This window comes from Atractosteus spatula, chromosome 5, assembly GCF_055471065.1.
Source record: "Atractosteus spatula isolate fAtrSpa1 chromosome 5, fAtrSpa1.hap1, whole genome shotgun sequence".
NCBI classification, from domain to species: domain Eukaryota; kingdom Metazoa; phylum Chordata; class Actinopteri; order Semionotiformes; family Lepisosteidae; genus Atractosteus; species Atractosteus spatula.
Window position 1 is genome coordinate 34340798 of NC_142710.1, and position 22610 is coordinate 34363407.

The 22610-nt window shown below is 38.4% G+C and overlaps 2 protein-coding genes across 3 annotated transcripts in view; one reads left to right on the top strand and one right to left on the bottom strand.

Annotated features, from left to right (window-relative positions):
• The window catches only part of cnnm2b (cyclin and CBS domain divalent metal cation transport mediator 2b), a 75308-nt gene extending 58163 nt beyond the window's left edge, over positions 1 to 17145 (top strand). Inside the window, exons 2-8 of one of the 2 annotated variants that reach the window (XM_088917501.1) lie at positions 313 to 456; positions 1390 to 1527; positions 2605 to 2774; positions 3554 to 3647; positions 5288 to 5350; positions 8997 to 9178; positions 9684 to 17145. In XM_088917501.1, coding sequence (XP_088773627.1) covers positions 313 to 456; positions 1390 to 1527; positions 2605 to 2774; positions 3554 to 3647; positions 5288 to 5350; positions 8997 to 9178; positions 9684 to 9896 — 1004 coding nt within the window. In that variant the 3' untranslated portion in view covers positions 9897 to 17145. The remainder of the gene's footprint in view (positions 1 to 312; positions 457 to 1389; positions 1528 to 2604; positions 2775 to 3553; positions 3648 to 5287; positions 5351 to 8996; positions 9179 to 9683) is intronic. The other variant, XM_088917502.1, reaches the window with a different exon arrangement.
• A 1350-nt stretch (positions 17146 to 18495) lies between these two features.
• Positions 18496 to 22610, bottom strand: part of nt5c2a (5'-nucleotidase, cytosolic IIa) — a 41212-nt gene continuing 37097 nt past the window's right edge. The window contains exon 18 of the mRNA XM_088917499.1: positions 18496 to 22126. Within this exon, the coding sequence (XP_088773625.1) occupies positions 21881 to 22126 (246 nt within the window). The 3' untranslated portion in view covers positions 18496 to 21880. The remainder of the gene's footprint in view (positions 22127 to 22610) is intronic.

Below are 22610 nucleotides of genomic sequence, written 5' to 3' on the forward strand. Positions count from 1 at the left end.
CTTTAAGACGTCTTTTTGTGTATTGCCAGCAAAGGGTCCTTGGATCTTTTAACACATTGGTAGTCCCTAAAGGAAATGTGTAACTTATTTGCAGCTGTGCTCTTGGCTCAAACTGAAGAAGGCTTCAGTTGCTATCTAAAGAGAACTCATCAGGAGAGCCTGTGTGCATTGCAAGTGCTGTACAGTGCCTTTGCTTCAACCAGACTACAGCTGGTGATTTTTTACAAGATACCTCTTATTGTTTGGAGCCCCTTGCAAGAATAAAATCCAGCTTTGCAGATTCTTTCTAAGTCTTGTGTCTTGCTTCCTCAGGTAAATCCCACTTGGCGATAGTGCAGAGGGTGAATAATGAGGGGGAAGGAGACCCATTCTATGAGGTGCTGGGGATCATCACATTGGAGGACGTTATAGAAGAAATCATCAAGTCCGAAATCCTGGATGAGACAGACTTGTATAGTAGGTACCAAACGGACAAGTGTTGCTGCGAGGGGTGGCACTACTCTGGATGCTCATTCTGGTCTTGCCAAGTACTTGATGTAAAAGACCAGCAGTGTTCTTGCAGTCCTTAGCTACTGTATGTAGTGGAAGTTGAAATGTAAGAATTTCCTCATGCCTTTGCTGAGCTCTGGTGGCTCATGTTTCAATTGTGATTCGATCCCCTAGGAGAGTAGTTAATCAAAGTAAATATGCAGCACTCAATGGATTTTGGATCAAAATGGAAATGGAAAAAAAGTCTGAAAAGAAAAGGCTGGAATGGAAAATTCAAAAGCAATTACTTTCAAGCTAAAATAAGAAGCTGTTTTACATCAATGTTTCTTACAGTTTTGTCTGACTAATTTTAAAAAACAAAAAATGATGCAACGAGAAAAATGTAGTGTATGTTCATTCCAGTAAGAAAGTATGCAAAATTGTGCAATTTTTTGAGGAGACACATGAAGGTATGGCAATCTTTTACAAGCTCCTGAGTGATGTGCTTGGAGCACGGTAGTATTTCAGAGTGTGTTGTTTGCCTTTTGTTTGGTAAAATGAGCAATTATAGGCTGATGCTAGTACTTTGAATCATTGTGAGGAGTGCAAGAATTTTCTAGTGCTGGTTTTCACACCTGCCTCACCTATTGACAGGGAAATGAAGTAATTGAGGATCACGCATGAGCATTGACTTTATTATATAACATAAATATCCACTGCTTAATGGAACGTGTACTGTAATTGTAATGTCTCCAAGTGATTATTATGGTGGCAAGATTAAAATACAAGGTGTCTCATTGTAAACTCATTAAACGAGCTGAATGGCCTTCTTTCTGTAATGCCATTTCTTATAGGAAGCTGATGTTATTGATGTGATTTTTGTTTGTTTGCTCCAAATCCCCCATCTTCCTTTTCTTTCAGCTGACAACAGGACAAAAAAGAAAATAACTCACCGTGAGAGAAAGCAGGATTTCTCGGCCTTCAAGCCGACAGACAATGAGATGAAGGTTAAAATATCACCTCAGCTTCTGCTGGCAACACACCGTTTCCTAGCAACAGGCAAGTTGGGCTTATCACAGTTTGAAATCTCATAGTGATGCATGTGTAGCTGGTGTGGGGTTAGGAGAAGAGGGTCAGTAGGCACTGGAAACTGGCCCACAGCGGAAGTCCCCTGCTGGCCTCAGCTGAAAATTCTGCTATCCCTGAGCACCCATGACAGAGGTTAGCACTCGTGTCTAAATACTAATAGCCTGCTTTAAAGAGGATATTTTGTAAAGCAAAGGGACACAAGCTTTTTAACTGAATTATTTAGGTTTTGCCTTTGAAATTAAAGTGACTTATTAAAAATAACCTCTCCTGTGTGGACTTCCTTGTGTAACAGCAGAAAGGGCAGGGTTATAAAGAGATGCTACATTAGAACAGGAGTTCTGTTCACTTTGCAGTGCTTTCCATTTTCTGACCTGCATGTAAAGTAACAATTACATATAAAGTATAGGTTTATATGTATCCCAAATTTCATATTTTTTTAATCAGTTATTTAATTTTAAGCAGTTTTGTTTCAATTATTTATTTCAGTTGTTTTCACAATAATTTATTCTGATTTAACTAGACAGAAATATGTGTTAAACATAAATAAGTCCAAGGCATGGATAACTACAATGATTCATTTCACTGGATTAAAAGCTCCACAATATGTTGCCAGTGGGCTTTAGATTGCTGTGTTTCTACTTTCCCTCTTCCAATTCTGTGACAGAGAATTAGAATGGCGAATTGCAAGCAAAGCAGAATTTGACATTGACAATCACTTACCTTTACGTTCTAAGATTAACTAAGTACTCTAGACTATTACTGAAGCACGAAAGTAACCAGGTGTTTTTCCTTGTCCATGAGCTGTGTATCATATCCGTTACCTTCTCACTCCCTATAGCTGACAATGTTGTAGTGGATAGGTTAGGGTTAGGAGTGTTGCTATTGCGGTTGTGTGTTGCTATTGCTGCATTTTATTCCTGGGTAGGTTCTGTTTTCAAAAAAGTTAGTAGTTGTTTGAGAAGACTCTGTGGCATCACAACAGTAGCTGACATGATGGTGAGGTGGACAATGTACATGGCTGATTGATAGCTGTGTCTCTCTCTACAGAGGTGGAGCCCTTCAGCCCCGCTCAGATGTCAGAGAAGATTCTCCTGCGGCTCCTCAAACACACCAATGTCATCCAGGAGCTGAAATATGATGACAAGAACAAAAAGACCCCTGACCACTACCTCTACCATCGCAACAAGCCCGTTGACTACTTCATTCTCATCTTACAGGTCAGACAGAGCATCACACAGCAGCATATTCCTGGACAAAGAACTTGAAGTCCTAGTAGCGTACCTCAGGCCCAAGCTGCAGTGTGTAGTATATAGTATATTTATGTCGTGTTGCTTACATCCCTCTCAAGAGAAGTTGAAAAATCTAAGTGCAAATGGAGGTTTAGTAAGCTCCGTAGTGTAAAAAAGTAGGTTGATAGGTAGAAAAATATCTCCCTTCTTGTAATTAACTTGTAACTTTACAGAAATGCTATAACTGTATAGGATCTGCTTCAATCTAGTCTGCATTTTTTCTCTTCTGAATTCCGCCATTATGAACTCGTTCACTATTCTGAAGTAGGCTGCAATCTAATTTGCCTAGATCTGATATTGATCTCTCTTAATCAACTGATGTATGAGAAACAATTAAATATATACTAATCTAGAACGAACTACCTTGAGTCAACTAAGATACTCTTGTCAAATTCTACGTTAGTTTTGATTTTCTGAAAGCATGGTTCTTTGAAACGTTTTCTCTAAAACAGGCCCTGAGCAACTCTACTCCCCGAGAATCTCTGAATCTCTTTCCTCTCCCACCTGCCCTCCAAGTAGCTCAGCTGAACTCGGTTAAGTGGTAAAAATGTGAAACCTTCTTGCAAATCTTCAGCAGCCTGTAAGTGAGAAATAATTGTGCAACCTGCAGGTCCCCTCTGTGCAGCACAAGGACTATCCCCCCGTGGCCTGAGGTGACTGCTCCTCCAGCCCCTTCTCTCACTGTGCTCTCTCCTGTGTCTCTGCAGGGGAAGGTGGAGGTGGAGGCAGGGAAGGAGGGGATGAAGTTTGAAGCAGGAGCTTTCTCCTACTATGGAATGATGGCTCTCACAGCCTCCCCAGGTACTTGACACACCTGCTTTTAATCACAAAACACTTCTTGCTTGCTAAGCTGATTCATTTGTTGCATATTTTTGTGGAAGGTGGGTCTTCACAGAGTCGCAATCAGGAGCTAGGGGAAGAAACTTTTCAACTAAAGTGATCTGCAGGAGCATGTTAATGGTCTGATGAGTGATGGTGACTTTTACCCCCATCTTGTTAAGGTGTAGTGTATTAAACAATTGAAAGCTGCACCAGATATATTTATCTGTATTTACATTATTGACCATCTTGTATGGCCATCTTTATTGTTAAATAAAATTTAGGATAAATTCAGGATAAATTATACATTTATATATACTGAAGAGCTAGATCCGTATTCTAGAATGGCAATGACAGGCTTATTTAGAAATGGCTGTTTTGCTTTCAGTGACTTACAGGATGTTAGGGACCTCTGCTGTTCGTTTTGTATCATAACCAGCACTAGTTTATTAAAGGTGCAAGGAATGCACTGAATAATTTCAGAAGCAAAAAGTTATGAATTTTCCTAAATATGTTTTAACATATTTCTAATTTGTCATCATCGACTTTCATTCTAATTTTGTTCTTATGTTTGTTCTTCCCATGTAATTCTAGAAGGAGTTAGAAGTTTTCAATTCACAAAAGTCCGGTTTAAAAAAAAAATCATGCTTTTGTAATGATGTTTGAGTGTAGCAGCCTCTCCAGGCAATATTTCTGAGCACCTCATATGTTGGCCTTATTTTGACTAGATTATATTCTTTTTATTGAACTGCATTTTACTAGATAATGTTTTTGATTGATACATTGCCTTCATCTGCCTCAGTTAGCATCCATAAAAGCTTGCACATGGAGCTATTGAAGAAAGGAATTTCGGGCTGGCGAGTGAGTCTCCCTCCTCACATTCTAGTGTTCTTCATCTTCTGGGCTCTCCTAATCTGTTCCTCCCAGTCATGGAGGGGAGCCTTTGTTGACGGAGGTTGGGGTTGGAAGAAGGCCAAGCTCTTTGATCAGGATTTAGACAGGATGCCTGCCCATTGCTGTGACTGCACGCCTGTCCAGCACAGAGCTCTTAGCCCCTGTCAGGTACCTCTGGGCTACCGCTGACTGTCTGCCAGATCCTTCGTGATGGTGAGGCATAAGAAAGTACTAACTGAAGCAGCTTCTCAAAGAATTAGTTAAGCTGTCAGTATCTAAAGTGTCTGTACATCCGCCCTTTAGATGTTTTGCTGAAACCACACAGCAGCATGGGTTCATCAGACACAGATGAATGGATGAACTTGAAAGAGATTTAAATTGATCTTGTTGCCATGACTAACACACATATGGTTCCTAACTACGTTAGCACACCTCTGTCTTCAGTCTGTGACACTACAAAAAATGCCACTTCCCCAGTAGGAATCTGAAATGAGTTTTTTTTTTTGACTTATGAAAATGTTTAAAGCAGATGTAAACAAAAATGCAGTGGAAAATCTTCTGAAGGGTATTTTTGTCCTCGTTGGTGAAGATAAATATAAAAAAATGTGGCCTAGCCTGGTTTGTTGTTGTGCTGTGACTTGGCCTGTTTCCTGTTTTCCTCTGGTCACTGGTTCTCCCTTCTCTCTCTGTTTCTCTCTCCCCCTCTCTCCCTTTCCTGTTGTCTCCAGTTCCTCTCTCCCTGTCTCGTACCTTCGTGGTCAGTAGGGCTGAATCGCTAGCGGGATCTCCAGGTACTGTAATTTTCTCTCCCTCTGTTAGCCTGCCATTTGTTTGTCATCGCTAATGTCAGTTGTGGATAATGATGTTTCACAAAGCTAAGGTTCAATATTTCAATATTTTGATATAGCGATTCAATTATTTTGTTGAGCATAAATATCAAACACAGTCACGGAAAATATGAACAGACATATTGGTAGGTTCATAGGCTTTCAGTATAAAACAGTGACACAACGTCCTGATGAAAACCTTTCAAACTTTACATCAGGTGTGGCATTCCCGAGCGTGTGGAGTTTACAGACATTTGGGAGGGATGACAATAGCCAAGTTCACTTGGCCTCAGCTCTCAGTGATTAGTAATCAATCCTGGTGTCAGTTCCTCATTTAAACACTAGAAATACTGTACATAATCCCCCTCTCTCTCTCGCAAATGTCTTCTGCCCCATCTCCACCTCTCCATCTGCCCCTTGGTCACTCCTCACTCTGCGTGAGGGTTCCAGCCTTCTCGTTCTGTGTCCAAGAGGTTAACCCTCAGCCAAGCGGGTTAAGCCAAATTATTATTGTAACTTAAAATACTCAATAAACCTTTTTAATACTCCTAATTCTTGGCTGTTGTCATTCCTAGTGAACACAGTCTTGGTAATGTTGATATAGATTCCAGATCAGCCTCTGGATAGACTCCTGTAGAAAGTTCCACCTCTCCTGTTCATATAGCCCAGTTATCTTTTGGAAAAATTAGACTATTGAAATGTATGTATGCATCAAAATATATTGGTTTTATATTCTTCTTATAAAGTTGCAGCTGTATTTATAAAGAGATTGAAACATATCTGTGGATCTGTAGTGTTGTCAAATTCCTAAAATGTTTTGCTCTTCTTGTAAATTGCTTATATTCTAGCTAGAGAGTGAACTTTATGAATGAAAAAGAGTAATGTCCTTTCCAATATATACTGCCTCTTGCTAGAGTAAAAATTACATATCCTCTTGGCTTTATAATGTTCCCTTCAGGAAACGGGACAAATTTTGCTCCGAACTGGGGGAAAACAAATGTTACACTTTAAAAATAAAGTTTGTTTATTGCCAAGTTCACTAAAAAAAGCATAATGACACACAAGCTCAATTTACTGAAAAATCCTAATCAGTGTTCACAACCTGTGTTTGTTTTCTCCCTGAACCAACTGTAGCTCTCTCTCCTGTTTAAAAATGCTGCAGTAATAAAATTGCTTGTCACTTGAGCCTGCCAGGTAGATGACTAGGGATTTTAATTTTTTGTACAGCACCAGAGGACTTTCACAAACCCAAGTCTGGAAACAAGCACATGAATTAAAAGCTGCCTGCTGGGTCGGCAGTAGTGTAAAAACTCTTGGGCCAGCGAGTGTGGCCCCCTGACTATTTATAACTCGGACTTTAAGAATTTTCCATTTGCCACGACAGTTATTACATTGCTAAATCACATTCATCCCACACAGGCCCCTCAGATCCTACAGGAAGGTAGTGTCCTAATCACGCCTGGTGCACAGGCTTCGCGAGCTATACTGAGGCGCACCGCCTTTTACAGTACTTCTGACCAGGATTATATACATTCCATCCAAATTGCTGTATTAGTGCCGCCCTTGGGAAGCCTATTCAAGGTTTTCTTTAAGTAGTGGAAAAATTAATCTGTCTTTAATTAAAATAGAAAAAGTCTTCCATGTGGAAGAGCCAGTTTTTCCCCCTTTTTTGTTTTCTTTTTTCAATTTCATTTTATGCAACCTCAGCTGGGTTGTAGCATCTCCTTCACATGTGTCAGTGGGGACATGGTTGGTTTTGTGTCCTGTGGTTTTGATAAAGCCCCTCCACCCTCTATGGCCCTTGCGCGCCTTCTCAGTCTGCTGATTCAAGATGATTCAAGTGAGCAGGAGCGTGTGGTGTTGAGAGCACGCCACCTTGTGTCCAGAAAACAACTGACCGACTGAAAGTGCCTGCGTTTCCAAGTTGTGTTCGTGAAATGCTTTGGATATAGTTACATATATTATTGTGTAATTATGTTAATGTGAGGGATGGAAAAACCACATATAATCTGAGGTTTCAAATTTGCATACAGATTTTTAATTTTGCATGAAAGTGTGTCCTTGACATTTAAATAACATTTTTTACAACGTTTTTGAAAGTGCAGTATCATATCATGGTTTCAGATTGTCAAGTGATGCAGTGGTTTTGTTTTTATTATTGTTTATTTTAAAGAGGTGGCATTCACTAGGAATTACCAAGAGTTATTATTCATTTCCATAATTCCTAGAAGTATTGATCTATAATTATAAAGGCTCACACATTTATATGTCTATACTGTACATTATATATACAATATATACACAGTATAGAAATTTCCCTTCAGATTAAAGCATTTTTATTTTGTTGGTTAGTTTTACTGTTTTGTTGTCATTTGGGTGTATTTGAGACATCCTCCCTGTTTTGATCAAATTTTGTTTTCAGTTCTCTAGAAATACGAGCTCCTGCTCTTTGCTTGCTTTTTGCAAATCACAAGAATATTGACCATATGTAAAAGTCAATAAAATGTGTCTAAATCCTCTTCTTAGCTATGCATGTTTTTTTTTCTTTCTGAGCGAGAACATGCTGTTAAAGTTTCCTCTTGTGGTGGTGATTTGAAAAACGTGGCCATGTTCAGCCTCTCCTAGCTCCTGCTGCCACAGTGGTGGAAGACTGGCAAGGAATTCAGCAAGGAAGCATATAACATGAAAATATATGAATGTGTCTGTTACTTTAAAGAATAACTGGGCAGTCCTTATGGCAGTGCAGTGGACTTTGTGCATTTGCAGGCTTTCAGGATCCACTTTGAGTGATACCACGTTTTGCTGGTGCCCTTGCTGTATGCTGCCTCCCCCTCACATTCATATGCAGTTTTCAACCAGCTTGGTAACACATGTACTGTATGTGAACACTGTTGATTTATAGAGACTTGACATGCAACACACCACACCAGTGAAGAACTAAAAACCATTATAGTATGAAGGAGCAATTTGTAGACTAGATTACCAGTACTCTTGGATATATTTACCTGAACTAAACATTTGGTTCCAAAGTACTGATAATTAAAATATGTGAACCACTGTTAAAGAGTTCTTAAGATATAAATGTGAAGTATTCCAAACTAAATTCTCAAGACTGGTTTTACACCATATTAAAACTGTCACAGTGCACCTGTATACGCTTCTAAGTTAATGTAGTGTAACTGGATGATGGAACAAAAGAACGATTCACTGCTAACTGGAGTAGAGCCGATATGCCGCACCCTCGTTTTCTACATCCTTTTCAGTAAGCATTTACTTCAGGGCACTATTAGAAATGGAAGAGAAATCTCTGCCTTAAAGGAAAGATGTAAAACAAAAACAAACATGTCACGTTTTTCTCCTAATTTATGCTGAAAAATGTTCTTCACGGTTTAAATCTTTGACATTAAACCCCTTATTTTGGTGGCCCAGAATAGGAAAGTTGTCAATTAGAGGTATTCGCGGTGTTATAAACAAACAGCTAAACCCAGATTAAAGCACAGAAAAGGGATGTTGTACTCTTAGAACATAATTCTTAAACTGTCCCCCTAGAGGATATTGTTTGGTTTCCAGCCCCTTCACAATGTCCTGTGTTATTTTGTTTGTCCTGCAGAAAACAAGTCTCCTCCGCGGCCCTGTGGTCTGAACCACTCGGATTCCCTGAACCGCAGTGACCGTATTGATGCCATCACTCCGACGCTGGGAAGCAGCAACAACCAGCTGAACGCCTCCTTCCTACAGGTGTATGTACCAGACTACTCAGTCAGGGCAGTCACAGACCTGCAGTTTGTCAAGGTGAGGGGCTTATCGCTGGACTTCTTAGGATCTCTTGTTAATCAACCGCAGCCGCAGTGTTGGACAAACATCCACTGAAGGAGCTGGGCGTTGATGTGTATACAGTATTTGAGCAGCACTTTAAAACCTCCTGGAGTATCTGCAGCTCTCAACTATTACTATAAACCTAAGTGTAGCCCTAAATCTTGTAGCCCTAAATCTGAAATTCAAATAAGGATGGCATGGACAGGAAACCCTGGGAGCCTTGGATATGAAAAAATCTTTGATTTGGGAGGCATGAAAGAGCCAATAATAGACCATTGGGCTCCAATTCCAACTATGGGAAGGTTGTAGATTAGAACTTTTGTACCTTAATCATTAATGTGTCATTTATCAGTCTTGAGAGATTTGTATTGAGTACTCGAGATATTTTCCGGCTAAAAGAATTGACATGAACCTGGTGCTATAAAAGGCGCTGTATAACTGGCCCAGTGTGTTGCTGATGGCTGTCCGCTTGCCTCCTCAGATCACCCGGCAGCAGTACCAGAACGCCGTGATGGCCTCTCGGATGGACAAAACGCCCCAGTCTTCAGATAGCGAGAACACTAAAATTGAGTTGACTCTCACAGAGCTTCCCGATGGCTTGCCGGATGAGACGGCAAACCTGCTCAATGAGCAGCAGAACTGTGTTGCGCACAACAAATCCAATCACACTGTGCACAACGAGGGCTCCATTTAGCAGAGGGAGGCGGCGCCCCTGCCCCGCTCCTCGCTGCCTCACACCCCTGGTCCCTCCAGGAGGGCCGCAGGACAGCCATCATTGCGTGCATGCCCATACGGATGAGCCTAACGTTTGAGACCAAAGAGTTTTGGTGCCCCTTTCCGACTTCAGGGAGCCATGGGAGATGATCGCAGAACACAAAGGACACAAACTGAGCAAGCAAACAAAACGGTGAGTCAAAGACAGCCAGCCAGTGATGAGGGTTGAATTCCACTTTGAAAAATACCGGGAACCATGTTTTCATTTATTTATTGTGTTGTATCACTCATATCTATGTTTTTAGATTTTTCCAAATGAATTTTTGTGTTTCTTGACCTGTGAGGATCTTCAGCTCCCATAGCGTGTTAATGCTGTTCTGATTTTTTTTGTTATTATTTCAATCCAGGCCTGAGGTACAGTATCTCTTTTTTTTACTTTTTGGAAATGAAGTAGATATAACTTTTTTTAAAATATGTTTGATTTTTTTTCAGTAAGTGCAATGAACTTTTATTTAAAATTCTATGAACTATAATATATATTATAAATGTAAGTGTATAGAAAGGGTATATATATATGTGTGTGGGGTATAATATACATACTTATATGTATGTATAAGGTGTTTTGTATCGCAAATAATTTTAAGGTTATTTGATATGAAAGCCCACTGTGAAAGATTGCAATCATTTCATTGAGAATGCAGTGCTGTAAGCTAGGCGTGTCTGGCCTTCTGAACTAGAGAAACTCTGCAACGCCTGTATTTGTGGATCGTACACCAATGGTGTACTGTTAGTGCAATTGTGTGATTTACTAACCTTCCCCTGGATTGTGCACAAGCTCTGTCTATCCCAGTAGCTCCCTTTAAAGTGTTTCCCAGTTACTTCGTGATTTAATTGGGGTTCGAATGGCAGGTGTACTAAAACAAGTGGAAGAGCTCATCTCTTTTTTGTAAGAAACCAGTTGATAGCTTGAGGACATACCGAAGTGTAAAAAAGTGATTTTGTAAATCATATTTACTAATGTGCCAACCACTTGGAAAAAAAAAAGAGACATTCATCCAAAGTCAAATGAACAAGTGCTGTGTACCTGTATGTGCAAAAATCAAAAGCACACCAGCAGAAACACTTCTTTTTCTCCACTGTTATTGAAACCCAAGTCATTACATGACAAGATAACATGAGAATCTGAAATAAAAACACTAAAAAGAGTTATTCTATCAGAAGACAAGGTGGGATAGCCAGAACTCATGCACCAAGGAATACTTCCTGTTCTGCATAAACTATGGGAGAATGCCTCCAGGGAGAACCAAAGCCATTTTTGAGTTGTAAAACATCTCTTAGTTTATCTCTGCATGGGACAAACTTGACTATGCATGGACAATCATGTTCAAGACCAGGTTAGAATCCCCACAAATTTCAATGAACACCGAAGTGTTATCATCCAAACTAGATATTATGCATGGACCTAAAAACGTCTCGGATTGCATGGGACCCCTTTTTTGTAAGCCTGGTAAGAATACATCCTGTGGTATTCTCTCAGTAGTTTAGGACCACCCTCTGTAAGAAGTGGCAGTATGTTTCCTCTAAATTTCAGATTTCCGATAGTGCTTACAGTTGATGTAGGGCCTAGTGGCAGTTTTGTTTGACTGTGTTGCTGTGGGGGTCATGAAGACACATCCAGTGTACTACAACATTAGAAAAAAAAAATCACATTTGCAGAGGAACAGTTCTGATCGAGTCTTCAATTTTGTTTCCCCGGAAAGAAAAGATTGAATATAATCTCTCTCAATTGTAATTTAACCCAGAAAGAGATGTGAGATAGTGCATCAGTGTACTGATAACAATGCACTTTCCTTGTAGTGATATTCAGGACAGTTTTCCCTTCAAGTCAGTGGGTAATTCTTACGTGAGGTGCGCCAGGAAACACAGAAGTCTTAAACAGACTTTTTCTCAAGGTCTTGCTCAACTGTTGCTGTGTGTCACTGGTATCTGTTTTAATAAGCTGAAGTACAGTGTTCTTCAGCTGGCCCTTTGGGCATTCCCAGAGGCCTGGCAGGGATCACAGAGACAGTTGCTGATTTCAAGCAGGCTTTTCTGTCTGTTACCTTTCCACTAACAGTGCCCAGTCTACATAAGCACTGTGTTCACAAATATGAGGAAACGAGCAATGATGTGATTTTATACTGGGAAATTTTAATTTGCTGTCGTGGTATGATCAGCAAAACAGGCCATGAAGTGAAAATGTCTTTTCATTGCTGTGAAGGTCTCCTTTAATCTTGGGTGGAGTTCAGCTCTGTCTACCAAGTGTTTTAGCTGGGAGACAAAGGAACAAGAAAGGTATCAAAGAAAAGGAAAATTTAAGAATGTAATACTAATTGCTAATTAAGTCTTACAGCAAAATTATTTAAAAATGTCAAAATCCACAATCAAACTTCCATTACCACCTTACTAGCTTAAACAAATGTTCATTATTCATGGGCCTAGTTTAATCTGTGCCGTGTCTACCTGTCATTTCATTAGTTAATTCTAATGATTTATATCCAGGGGTGACAGATCTATGTAGTCAGTGTGATTCAGGAGTGTTCAGTCAGCAGAGCACTACTTAACTTTCTCTTGTAAAACCTGTTAGAAGAGTGGTACGTAATGTTAGCGGACAGCCTGAGGAACTACTGTACCTCTCTGGGCGTGTCTGTGTGAATAGAGATCTACAGTACCACATCAGTCTCCATGTTTACAAAAAAGTCTTAAACTGTCCTATTATGTTGTTTTAATCTAATATGGGCCATATAAATCTTAAATTATACTGCTGCTAATATCATGAGACCTACATTTAATTTCTGCACAATTCTTCATAAACTGCTTGGGCTGTTTTTATAACAGTCTGCAAGTGCTTCTCTTATGAGTATAATATGAGTTCATTTCCACCTTGTATTACCATGGTAGGGTGCTGTCACTGAGCACACCTCTGGAGACTGCAGTTTGTGCTTTCACACAGGACAAGTGAAGTGGATAGCTTGTGATTCCTTGTCTCAAAGGACATGTAGGAGCACATATAATATGTGAGTCCCACATGATGTGTGCATTGTAAGGACTGGTACAGTGTATACCTCTTGCAGATGGTAGTTAGATAGAATAAGGTCTTGATTGATGGAGAGTGTGCAATGTAAGATGGGCAATGTTTATGTCTCATATTCTGCATATCTGTGAAATCACTTCCCAATGCTGCCTTGGTTTTCCCTATTTTATTTTAGTAAATTTAAAGTTGTGCTTTTGTTCCTCACAGGTATGAAATGACATAGTTCAACTTTTTTTAAATTAAAGTGATGGGGTTCAAGCCATACATAGAGTAATCAGATAGTGATTGAAATAGATGCGTAATTTTCATAAACTGTGCTTAGAAATCCTAATAGTAATCAAACAATCAATTCAGTTGCACTACTTAAATTATTTCCTAAGAAACTTGCTGTCTTATTCCTCCCAAGTTACTTCCAGTTTTCAAAGAAGGGGGTGGAAATGTATTTCTTGACACTAACCTCCTGTCGACTAAGGGTGGGCTGTCATTGTTTGCACATTATTTGAAGCCTGTTGTAAGGTTTGTCTTGTGTATTGGACCCATGAACACTGTGAAGGTGAACTGACAGCTGAAGCAGGGGTGAGCAGAACTATTGACACTGCATAGGTAAAATATGGAGATGCGCTCTGAGACTTTTAGTTTTAATCCAACTAATGTAATTATTATTTTATTATTGTGGGATGCCTCACAGCTCTTGGGTGGAGTTTGCATGTTCTCCCATGGCCATATGGATTTTCACTGGGTGCTCTGGTTTCCTCCCATAGTCCAAAGACATGCTGTTTAGGTTAATTGTTGTCTCTAAATTGTCTCCCTGTGCATGTGTACACATGCATGCCCTGAGCTGGATTGCCATCCTGCCTTGTGCCCAGTGTCTGCCGTGTTAGGCTATGGCTCACTGCTCCCCTGTATTAGAATTAGTGGTTACTGAAAATGAATGGATATCTGTTGGAATTTATTAATGATTTTGGGGTTGTAACTCTCGATCACGTTTACAGGGATGCAAAATTAGACATTAACCTACTGTATTTCATTTGCTGTGATTTTATCACGACTTGTAATTTACTTGCAAGTTACTGATTTATGAATCCCTTTCACTTGATAATGCATTCTCTTATGACACACACAACAATGAGCATAAAAAAGTCAATTTCTCCCTCTTTTTTTCTGGAAACCCCTGCTTTGTCTGAAATGATTTTTTTTATATATATATCTCAAGTTCTGATACTCACCAGTATGTGATTGAAATTTCAGTAAAAAGACAAGTTTTCTTCTTACAAGAATGAGGATCCTGTAGTTTTTACTGTTTCCTTAGTGTTCATCAGCTGGAAAGAACTATAGGGAGATTTCATTTGAAATGACCCTGAGTTGTGCTTTCAGAGCCAGAGCCATTATTTGAAAGTGGTGCAATGAACATAACTGCTGCTGAAAGGGGATTTTGAGACCAAATGTGAAACTCTGCTTAAACCCCCGCTGCATCTCTTTCTCTCAGTGTGGTGGCTGTTCGCCTCTCCTGGACCTGCTGGTTTCTTGTCTTGTTGTCCTTTGTCGCTGTCTTTTGATAAACACTAAATGCATCACTTTATTTTGTTTCTGTGCATCACTCAGCTGATGTAAGAGAGAATATTCTTTTTCACTGGCTAAAAAGAAAACAAAATGAAGACAAAATGATGCTTGTTGCCTAGTGACAGCTGAGAGGTTTCTCTCCCAAGTGACTATGGCATGTTTTTTTTTCTTAATCACGTGCTATTACGTTTTCAATCTATAGCTGCGATAGAGCTGATCTTCGTTGTGCTGAACTCTGCTGTGTTCTGCTGTATTTCTGTTCATCAATCCACACTGTTAAATGGAGGGATTGTGCTGCTGAAACAGTGGTCACTGACAAAGGAGCCCGTCTTCAGATTCACCTGACAAATGTGTCTGTGTAGAACAACTTAGGTCTTGTTTTCATTACCAATGTCCTTACATAAGCTTTTAAAGGAAGTTCAGATAATGAAAGTTTGATAATGTCATGCTAATTGACAGTAGAGAGGCATTTTATGGGATTGTTCTTAACCGAATTGAAAGAATAACCTTTGTGCAACCTACAGTACTACCATATGTATATGTCTTCAGGGTTAATTTGCTGTAGTTTTCAATGCATAGTATTTTAATGTATATAGATATCCTTCCACACTCATAACTTCCCACAGCAGGTGTTGCAGGTGGAAGCCTTGTTAGCATTTTGTACAAGGATGTCCATTTGATGAAAGCTTATTCCTTGGTGGCTGACCAGGTCTTACGGGAAATATTTCAGTATTGTTAAAAGCTGCTGTATTTTATTATTATTTTGATGTATCTCAACACACTCTTCTGTATTTGATTTTATATTTGTCTTCTGAAAATGTTTTGCACATAGCCAGATGTATCAAAAAATCACAAAATCAGTACAACACTATATAGAAACTTAGTCAAACCTACAGCTTGTTGATTTGCCAAAAATGATTTCATTCTGTTCCCAGAAGATATAGATTTACAAAAACATAGAATTGTCTAATGTTAATGATAATTGCTGCAACATATTTTAAACCCCCAAACCATATGCATTATTAAAATAAATTTGCAAATATTATGTACACATTTAGTTGCCTATTAAAATGATATATGCTTCCTTTTCCATTCAGAACCAATTACCTGAGGTTTGATCCTTCTCAGTGAACAGAGTTCAGTGAATTCAGTGAGTTTTGTTGGTAGTGTGGATCACAAACCAGTATCTGTCAATATTTTTCCTGATTTGCTTTTTTCTATTTGTGACTAAAATTGCTACACATCAAGCTGGTCTTTCATGTTCCGTCAGATGTCACAGAGTCACTGGCTCCCTGTATCATATTGTACAATACAGCATTTCAGATGTGTAGTATTCTGAGTGCCATATTCAGAACTGTATATATTACTCTGAAATGAAGCACAATGGATATAATGAAGTGTAAGGATTCTGAGGCTGATTGTTTCTTTAAAACAAACTTTATAATTATTTGAATGACATTGTAGATTTACAATCTTCTATTTATTTTGTACCTGATTTATTTGTATATGTTGTGATTTTTGATTTACAAAAGCAAAACATAAAAACAAACAAGGAAGTTTGTTAACTGTACATCATTCCATTTAGGTTATGTGTGAGTGTCTCCTTCGAGCTTGACATTCCAGTTCAGTTGTTTTCAAGTGTTCCATCAGGGGGTGGATTGATAAACTGGATGTTTATTTAATACCAATGACAGCAAATTTGTCTTCTTGCTCACAGCTAGACCAGTTTCTTAAACTTACACCATTGGGTGGACATTTACAAATCTAATTACTGCTGCCAAAATCAGAAGAGAAGACAAACATTTGGTGCTAATATTTCAAGTGAAGAACAGATCCTTTCTGATAGACAGCATTTTCCTGTTCATGAGTTTAGCACATTTCCCCCTTTTTTTAATTTGATGATAATAACAAACTTGATTATAGAGGAAATTAGTTTTGTACATAGAAATACAGAAACACTGTATAATATTTAATATATGAAATACTAAATAAACATACTGTGTTATAAATAAAATATTGTATGCATTAAACAAAAAAAATCTAAATCCTTTTATATAGCAAAAGTATTTAAATTGTGCCTTAAACAAAACACTTTAAAAGGTTCTTCCCAAATACTTGTGTAAAATCAGACTAGCCAACTACAGTATTTTTGGCCAGTATTTAAGCCCAAAACCGTATACTAAAATTCATTTTAAATAATTTTACATTAAGTTTTTTTGTTTGCCATACAAAACAGCAGAGCACTATTTGTAGTGTTCTTGAATACACACTCATTTGTACAGTATGTATGAAAGTCTTGTAGTGGAAATGCAGAAGGATGGACACATTCTCCTTACAGGTGTTAAAGTTATCAATCCCTCCCTGTCATCATTCACGCTGTAGCCTGTAGCTGTGTACCTGATGAGAATTTTTCTCACTGTGTGTGAGCACTTACATGTCAGTTTAAAACAATCATTAACTACTGAACTGTGGAAAAAATGGTATAAGAAAAAAAAAACACAAGGTAAAAGAGACTAACCTTTGTGGCCTGAAGTTGGTTAATGGAAATTATTTTATACTTCAAGAAGTGATGACTTTAATAAATAAATGATTAATAATCAAAAGCATGTTTCTCATCCATTTCATTTTTGATGCACATTTTTTAAACTACATTCAATCTAAAAGGGAAAACAGCCATGCAATAACATAACGTTTTGTATCGCAATCTGTTTTCTGCAACTGGGCTGCTGTTGTCTAACCTGACTAAAATCACTCCATTACTATATCCATGTTTTTGTTCCCTAATTAGTACACATTCATATTTCACTTCATGCTGAGTAACAGTAAAAACACCTTCTAGCTTGTTGTGAAAATGAACAGGAGTCACATCCCTGAAATGTTGGATCAGCAGGAGCTGGTGGTAAGGCCATTTTAATTTCACATTGAGCACCAGGCTCTGTCTCATGGTTTGGATTTCTCTGGTTTAATGTAATTTTGTTAAATTAGCCTGGCTAATTGCTGACTAGAGTTCAGTTTTTTTCTCAGCTTCGCAACCATCAGGTTGAAAGAGGTTGAAATTGAGCCAGATAAGCAAATGTTCTCAATTGAGTGAAAGAATTTTTCATCAAGGTGAAAAACAGGAGACTTTATTGTCCTGCAGAAATGGATGGGAGTTGGCTACATCTGCATTTAGACCACTTGAGCTACACACATTCGTTGTACATTTAGATTCTGTTTTCCAGAGAAAGGAAATCATACATGCTTGCATTCTCATAAAAGCACTGCTGTTACAGAAAAGCTAACTCACTTCTTAAGGTCAGAGTTCTTCATGTTCAGTCCTTAATAGCCAGCTGGTCTCTTTAAATCAGAGCTTCCCAGTCCTGGTACTGGACTCCACTGGCAGGTGGTTCCTCCTTCTAGCTGAGATCTGTTATTTAAAAGATCTGACTGCACTGCTTAACACTGGAACTGTTTTCCTTTTTGGCAGACTTTAACTTTGGCATAAACTTCAGCAGCCATCCTGAAACTTCCAACCATTGAAAACCCTGAGGCATCCCCATCAAACCATTCATTCCTTGAAGGTTTCAATTACGTTCTAATTAAAAGAGCTTAGCTGGTTAAAAACAAAACACCAGAAGCTACTGGAGGAGCAGGACCAGGATTGAGGATGTCAGCTTGAAATGATTTATGATGTTAGATTGGAGAAAAAATGTCAGATTGATTCGGTGAAATATTAGTTCCACCAGAGTGAAATGATTCTGATGGCTCTCCATGACTGCTCTTTTTATTATTCTCTTTAAGTAGCTCCTTAGGAAAGGGCTTAGTTATGACAATAATTTGTGGAATCACATAGTTAAAAGCTGGGCTGGAATGAAAAGTTTAGAGTAGAAGCAGTAGACCACCTCAATTCATTATATTGAACTCTGATTGGTACAGATGGAAAAAAATATGAAAGTACAATGTATTGTTTGCATAATGAGAAATGCAGAGCAATGGCATTTTATTTTACAATAAAAATTACTGTTCCCAAATTTTTGGAAACAATGCAGAGCAACTGTATGCATAACATGAAGTACAGTATGTAAAAAATCATACATCATTATTGAAGTTTCCTTTAATATGACTCCCAAACAGCATGAACATGCATACTGGTATAAAGCAAAATAATAATAGAATAAAAAGAATAATTATAATTAAAAAAAAAGGTTTTTCAACTTTTTCATTTTTTTCATTCAGGTTCCTGAATTCTAGAGAAAAAAAAACTTTCAGAAAATGCAGAAGAAATGAAGAGAAATGTACAGAGAAATGAACTTGTAAACTCTTCTAAGCTTTTCACAAGATAGAAATATGATAGAGCTGAGAGAAGAACTAATTTAAACAGCTAAGAAAATAAGTATATTAGTACCTTTTTGCCTAGATCTTTCTTAAAGTGCTTTCAATTCTCAGCTGTTTTTTTGGATGGATTTTTCTGTTTAACATTTTAAAATCCCTACTGAATTTTAATTAACAGCAATGAAAAAACAATGTAGGAAATTGTTAGGACTTTTTTTGTTCTGATGAAGGTTTTTGTTGATGCACTTATAGAAAAAACATAGTTCTCTCTTCACTGTTACTTAATTAACACACACCATTTCTTATGCATTTCTCAAAATTATTTATGGACTGCATAACATTTCTTTCCATTGCACAGGTGCTAAATCACAGTATATGCACCAAAAGCAAAGCACTGAGGTGGAAATGTCATTTTAACTATTAAAAAACACAAAAGAAACACCATGCCACTTGAGAATAATACATATAAATGTAAATAAATCTAAAAAAAGACAACTGAAAGCTATTGTCTAACTTGCTTAACTGTGGAACATCAGAGTTTAGCACACACATACTTTTCTATCAACAATACTGATGTATTAGACCTGTAGTTTTAGTTGTTGCATAACTGTCAAATAACATAAAGAGAAAAACAATTTAACTATATACCAAAACAGGAATAATTTACAGTATCCTGGTAGAAAAAGCAGACTTTCTGTACTCAAGCTTAATCTCCCATTTAATTTTAATCAAAATTAAATAATTGTTAGACTAAGATATGAAGCTCTGCAAACTCACTGAAACCATTTACCTTATTCAATTTCTATGCTAAACAAAATTATTGTTTCCCATAAGATTTCAGGACCCTCCCTTTTCGAACATATTGTAACCATCCTTTGTAAAATTCTCCTCAGTTCAAATAGTTACTACCTGGTGCTAAAATTCCCAGGTACCAATAGCAGAAATAACAAATTATGTTTTATCTTTCCCTCACAAATTCTATGTATGTTCTATTTGTAGTCGATCACACTGTAAATAAGCATTTAAATAGTTGACTATTTTAGTCTCCATTTTATAGTTTCAAGGAGAATAACGTGAGCAGAGTTTTTTGTGTACATCCTAGAAGTATTCTGTATTGTCTCACTCTGGTGTTGGGAATTAACTACAGGGGTGCCCACTAACATGGGCCTTGGCTTTGGAAGGAATCCTCTACATCCAGAATCTCTGTCCCAATCCATGAGGTGTGTTAGAGGTAACAATTACACCACCAATTTCTATCAAGACTCTGTGCTATCAATTAAGCAGGTGAAGCACTTTGTAATTTGTTAAATCTCTTAAACAAACAAGGTACTGGCATAATTATCTTATGATTAATAGAGGTTCTTAATCTTTAGAAACCGGGAAGATTAGACCAGGGCTCTCTGGGACCAGGGTTGGGGATTTTAGAATGCACTGAGACTGTGCCTGCACACCCTATCGCTACATGAACGAATTGTAAATGCAGTCTTCCAACACAGTAATTGGCAGTGCTGGCTCCATAGAAGTCATAAAGTCTGCTCTCCCATTGAAGACCTTGCTTGTGCCTTCACAGAGCACAACATATTCAACAAGCATATCTGCAGGATTGTTCAAGGGTTTGCATTTTATGCAAAAAGATTTTAAAGAGCAGCATGCATAGGATTGCTTTTGCGGTATTGCTATTGAGGCATTTACTTTAACTGTGTAACAGCTTGGAACGAAAGGAAATTACACATTTTAGAGACATGTGTATCCATCCATACATGCTGCATCTCATGAACAAAATGCAAAGAAAATAGTGGTTATCTACATTGCACCGCTGAATTAAGGCAAAGATTTTCACTGAAGAATAAATAAGTATACTCTTCTATATTTTTGCTATTGAACAAATCTGAAATGGGAATTAGGTGAAGCCTTGTAGGCGATTCTTAAAATGATCACACTCCAAAGGCTATTAACCGTCAATTAAACTGTCAAGTGAAAAGAAAAATAACAGGCAGTAAGACGCAAGCATCAGAAATACTGAAAATGTGTCAGTCATCCTAGAATCACTTTACCATTTCCAAGCCAAATTTGTAAACGATCTTTAGATTTGTTTTACAATGTTCAAATGTCTGTGTATACAGTATGTCATTTCTTGAAACTGGATTGTTTCAATAGTCTGTCATTTGTGCTTATGGGTTACTCAGCTGTACAGTATGTCTGTGCTTTCGAGCTGTGTGCTCTCATTTATACGTTTCCCTGGAAATGACCCCCAATTTATAAAAACTAATATTGTAACCCAACTTCTAGAACCAAAGCAATGCATACTGGATGGCATTTCAGAACATGAAAAACATATTTTAACACCATACTAGAGATAGATTTCTTAATATAAAAATCTAAGTTGACTTAGACAAGGAAGAGTGTATGTTCAATACAAAGCAGTCTGTATTCTGAGATGACCCCTCACATTGGTCTCACACTATTACGCTCAATTCCCGCTCTCTATGTTAGCATAGTAAAGCTGTCATATATTTCAGGAAAGCATTTTCTGCATACAGTATACTTATTTTCTCACATCTCTCACTTACAGTAAAAGAAAGAAGCATTTTCCTTCAATGACAAATGGAATAAATTTTGTCTTGTCAAATAAAGCAAATCATAAAAGTTTGGTCTTTTAAAGTTTCCCAAACAAACCTTTATCACATTAACAAAAAAAATCTACTTGTGCGGGAAAAAAATGAAATCCCAATGTGTACTCTAGATGGGCTTAGGACATGAGGCAGCGTCACAGTTCAGTTGATCTGTTGTAATGCGCAAACCCACAGAGGCTGACATTGGCCTGATCTGGTATCCTGACAGTACTCAAGTACCAAGAGCAGAATGTCTGAGACGTGTGAACATACTGTATAAAACTGTATTCACTTTCACTTCCCACCCCCTCCTCATTCCCACCTGTCTGTTTCCTCATCCCACTGTGTTATTCCCTCAGTAAAAGATTAAAACGATTCCAGATTCCCAGGGAGACATCCTCTTGGTAACTACTCCTCCTCCTCCTCCTCCTCCTCTTCCTCCTCGTCGTCATCCTCATCGTGGCAGTGGGTGATCTCCTGGGGGGTCTGGGGGAACAGGTTGGGGGGCTTGATCTCGCTGATGGACCGGGTGAGCTGGTGCCTCTTGTAGTCGGAGTCCTTGACGTCCACGGCGTTGCGGTTGCGCGTGGCCAGGGGCGACTCTGTGTCGTTGATATCCACGTGGGCATGCTCCACCGTCGACTCGTGGGGCATCTGGGCAGAGATGGGGACCACAAGACGCATCAAAGAACCGGTTGACTGCACCCTTGCTCTTCTTGTTTAGGTTGTAAAATGCAACGCTACGTATCTGTGCTAGCAAACACTCATCCTGGAAAGGGGGCGAGATAAGGACTTGTATACTGCTGGAAAAATACTTTTCTATTTCCCCTCCACGTGTCAATGCATTCAGAGGAGACTTTTCAACACTTTGTTAGCCCCGGAATTTACCTTTTCCTGTAATTCTGCAAAAAATGCACGTCTTAAAAGAGTGTAATGGAAAACATCCTGGTGAAATGAGAGACTTCAGCAAAAAAAAAAAAACACTTTTTTGTAATCGTGTTACCGTTTTAGCAGGGCCATGAGTGCCCTCTGGTGGGCAGACAAAATGGTCTGAGTTTATAGCCAATGCAAACCTAAAAAAACCCAGTGTGCTTTCACGAAATTCACTTTGATCTTACTGGTGTTTTCTGAAATGACA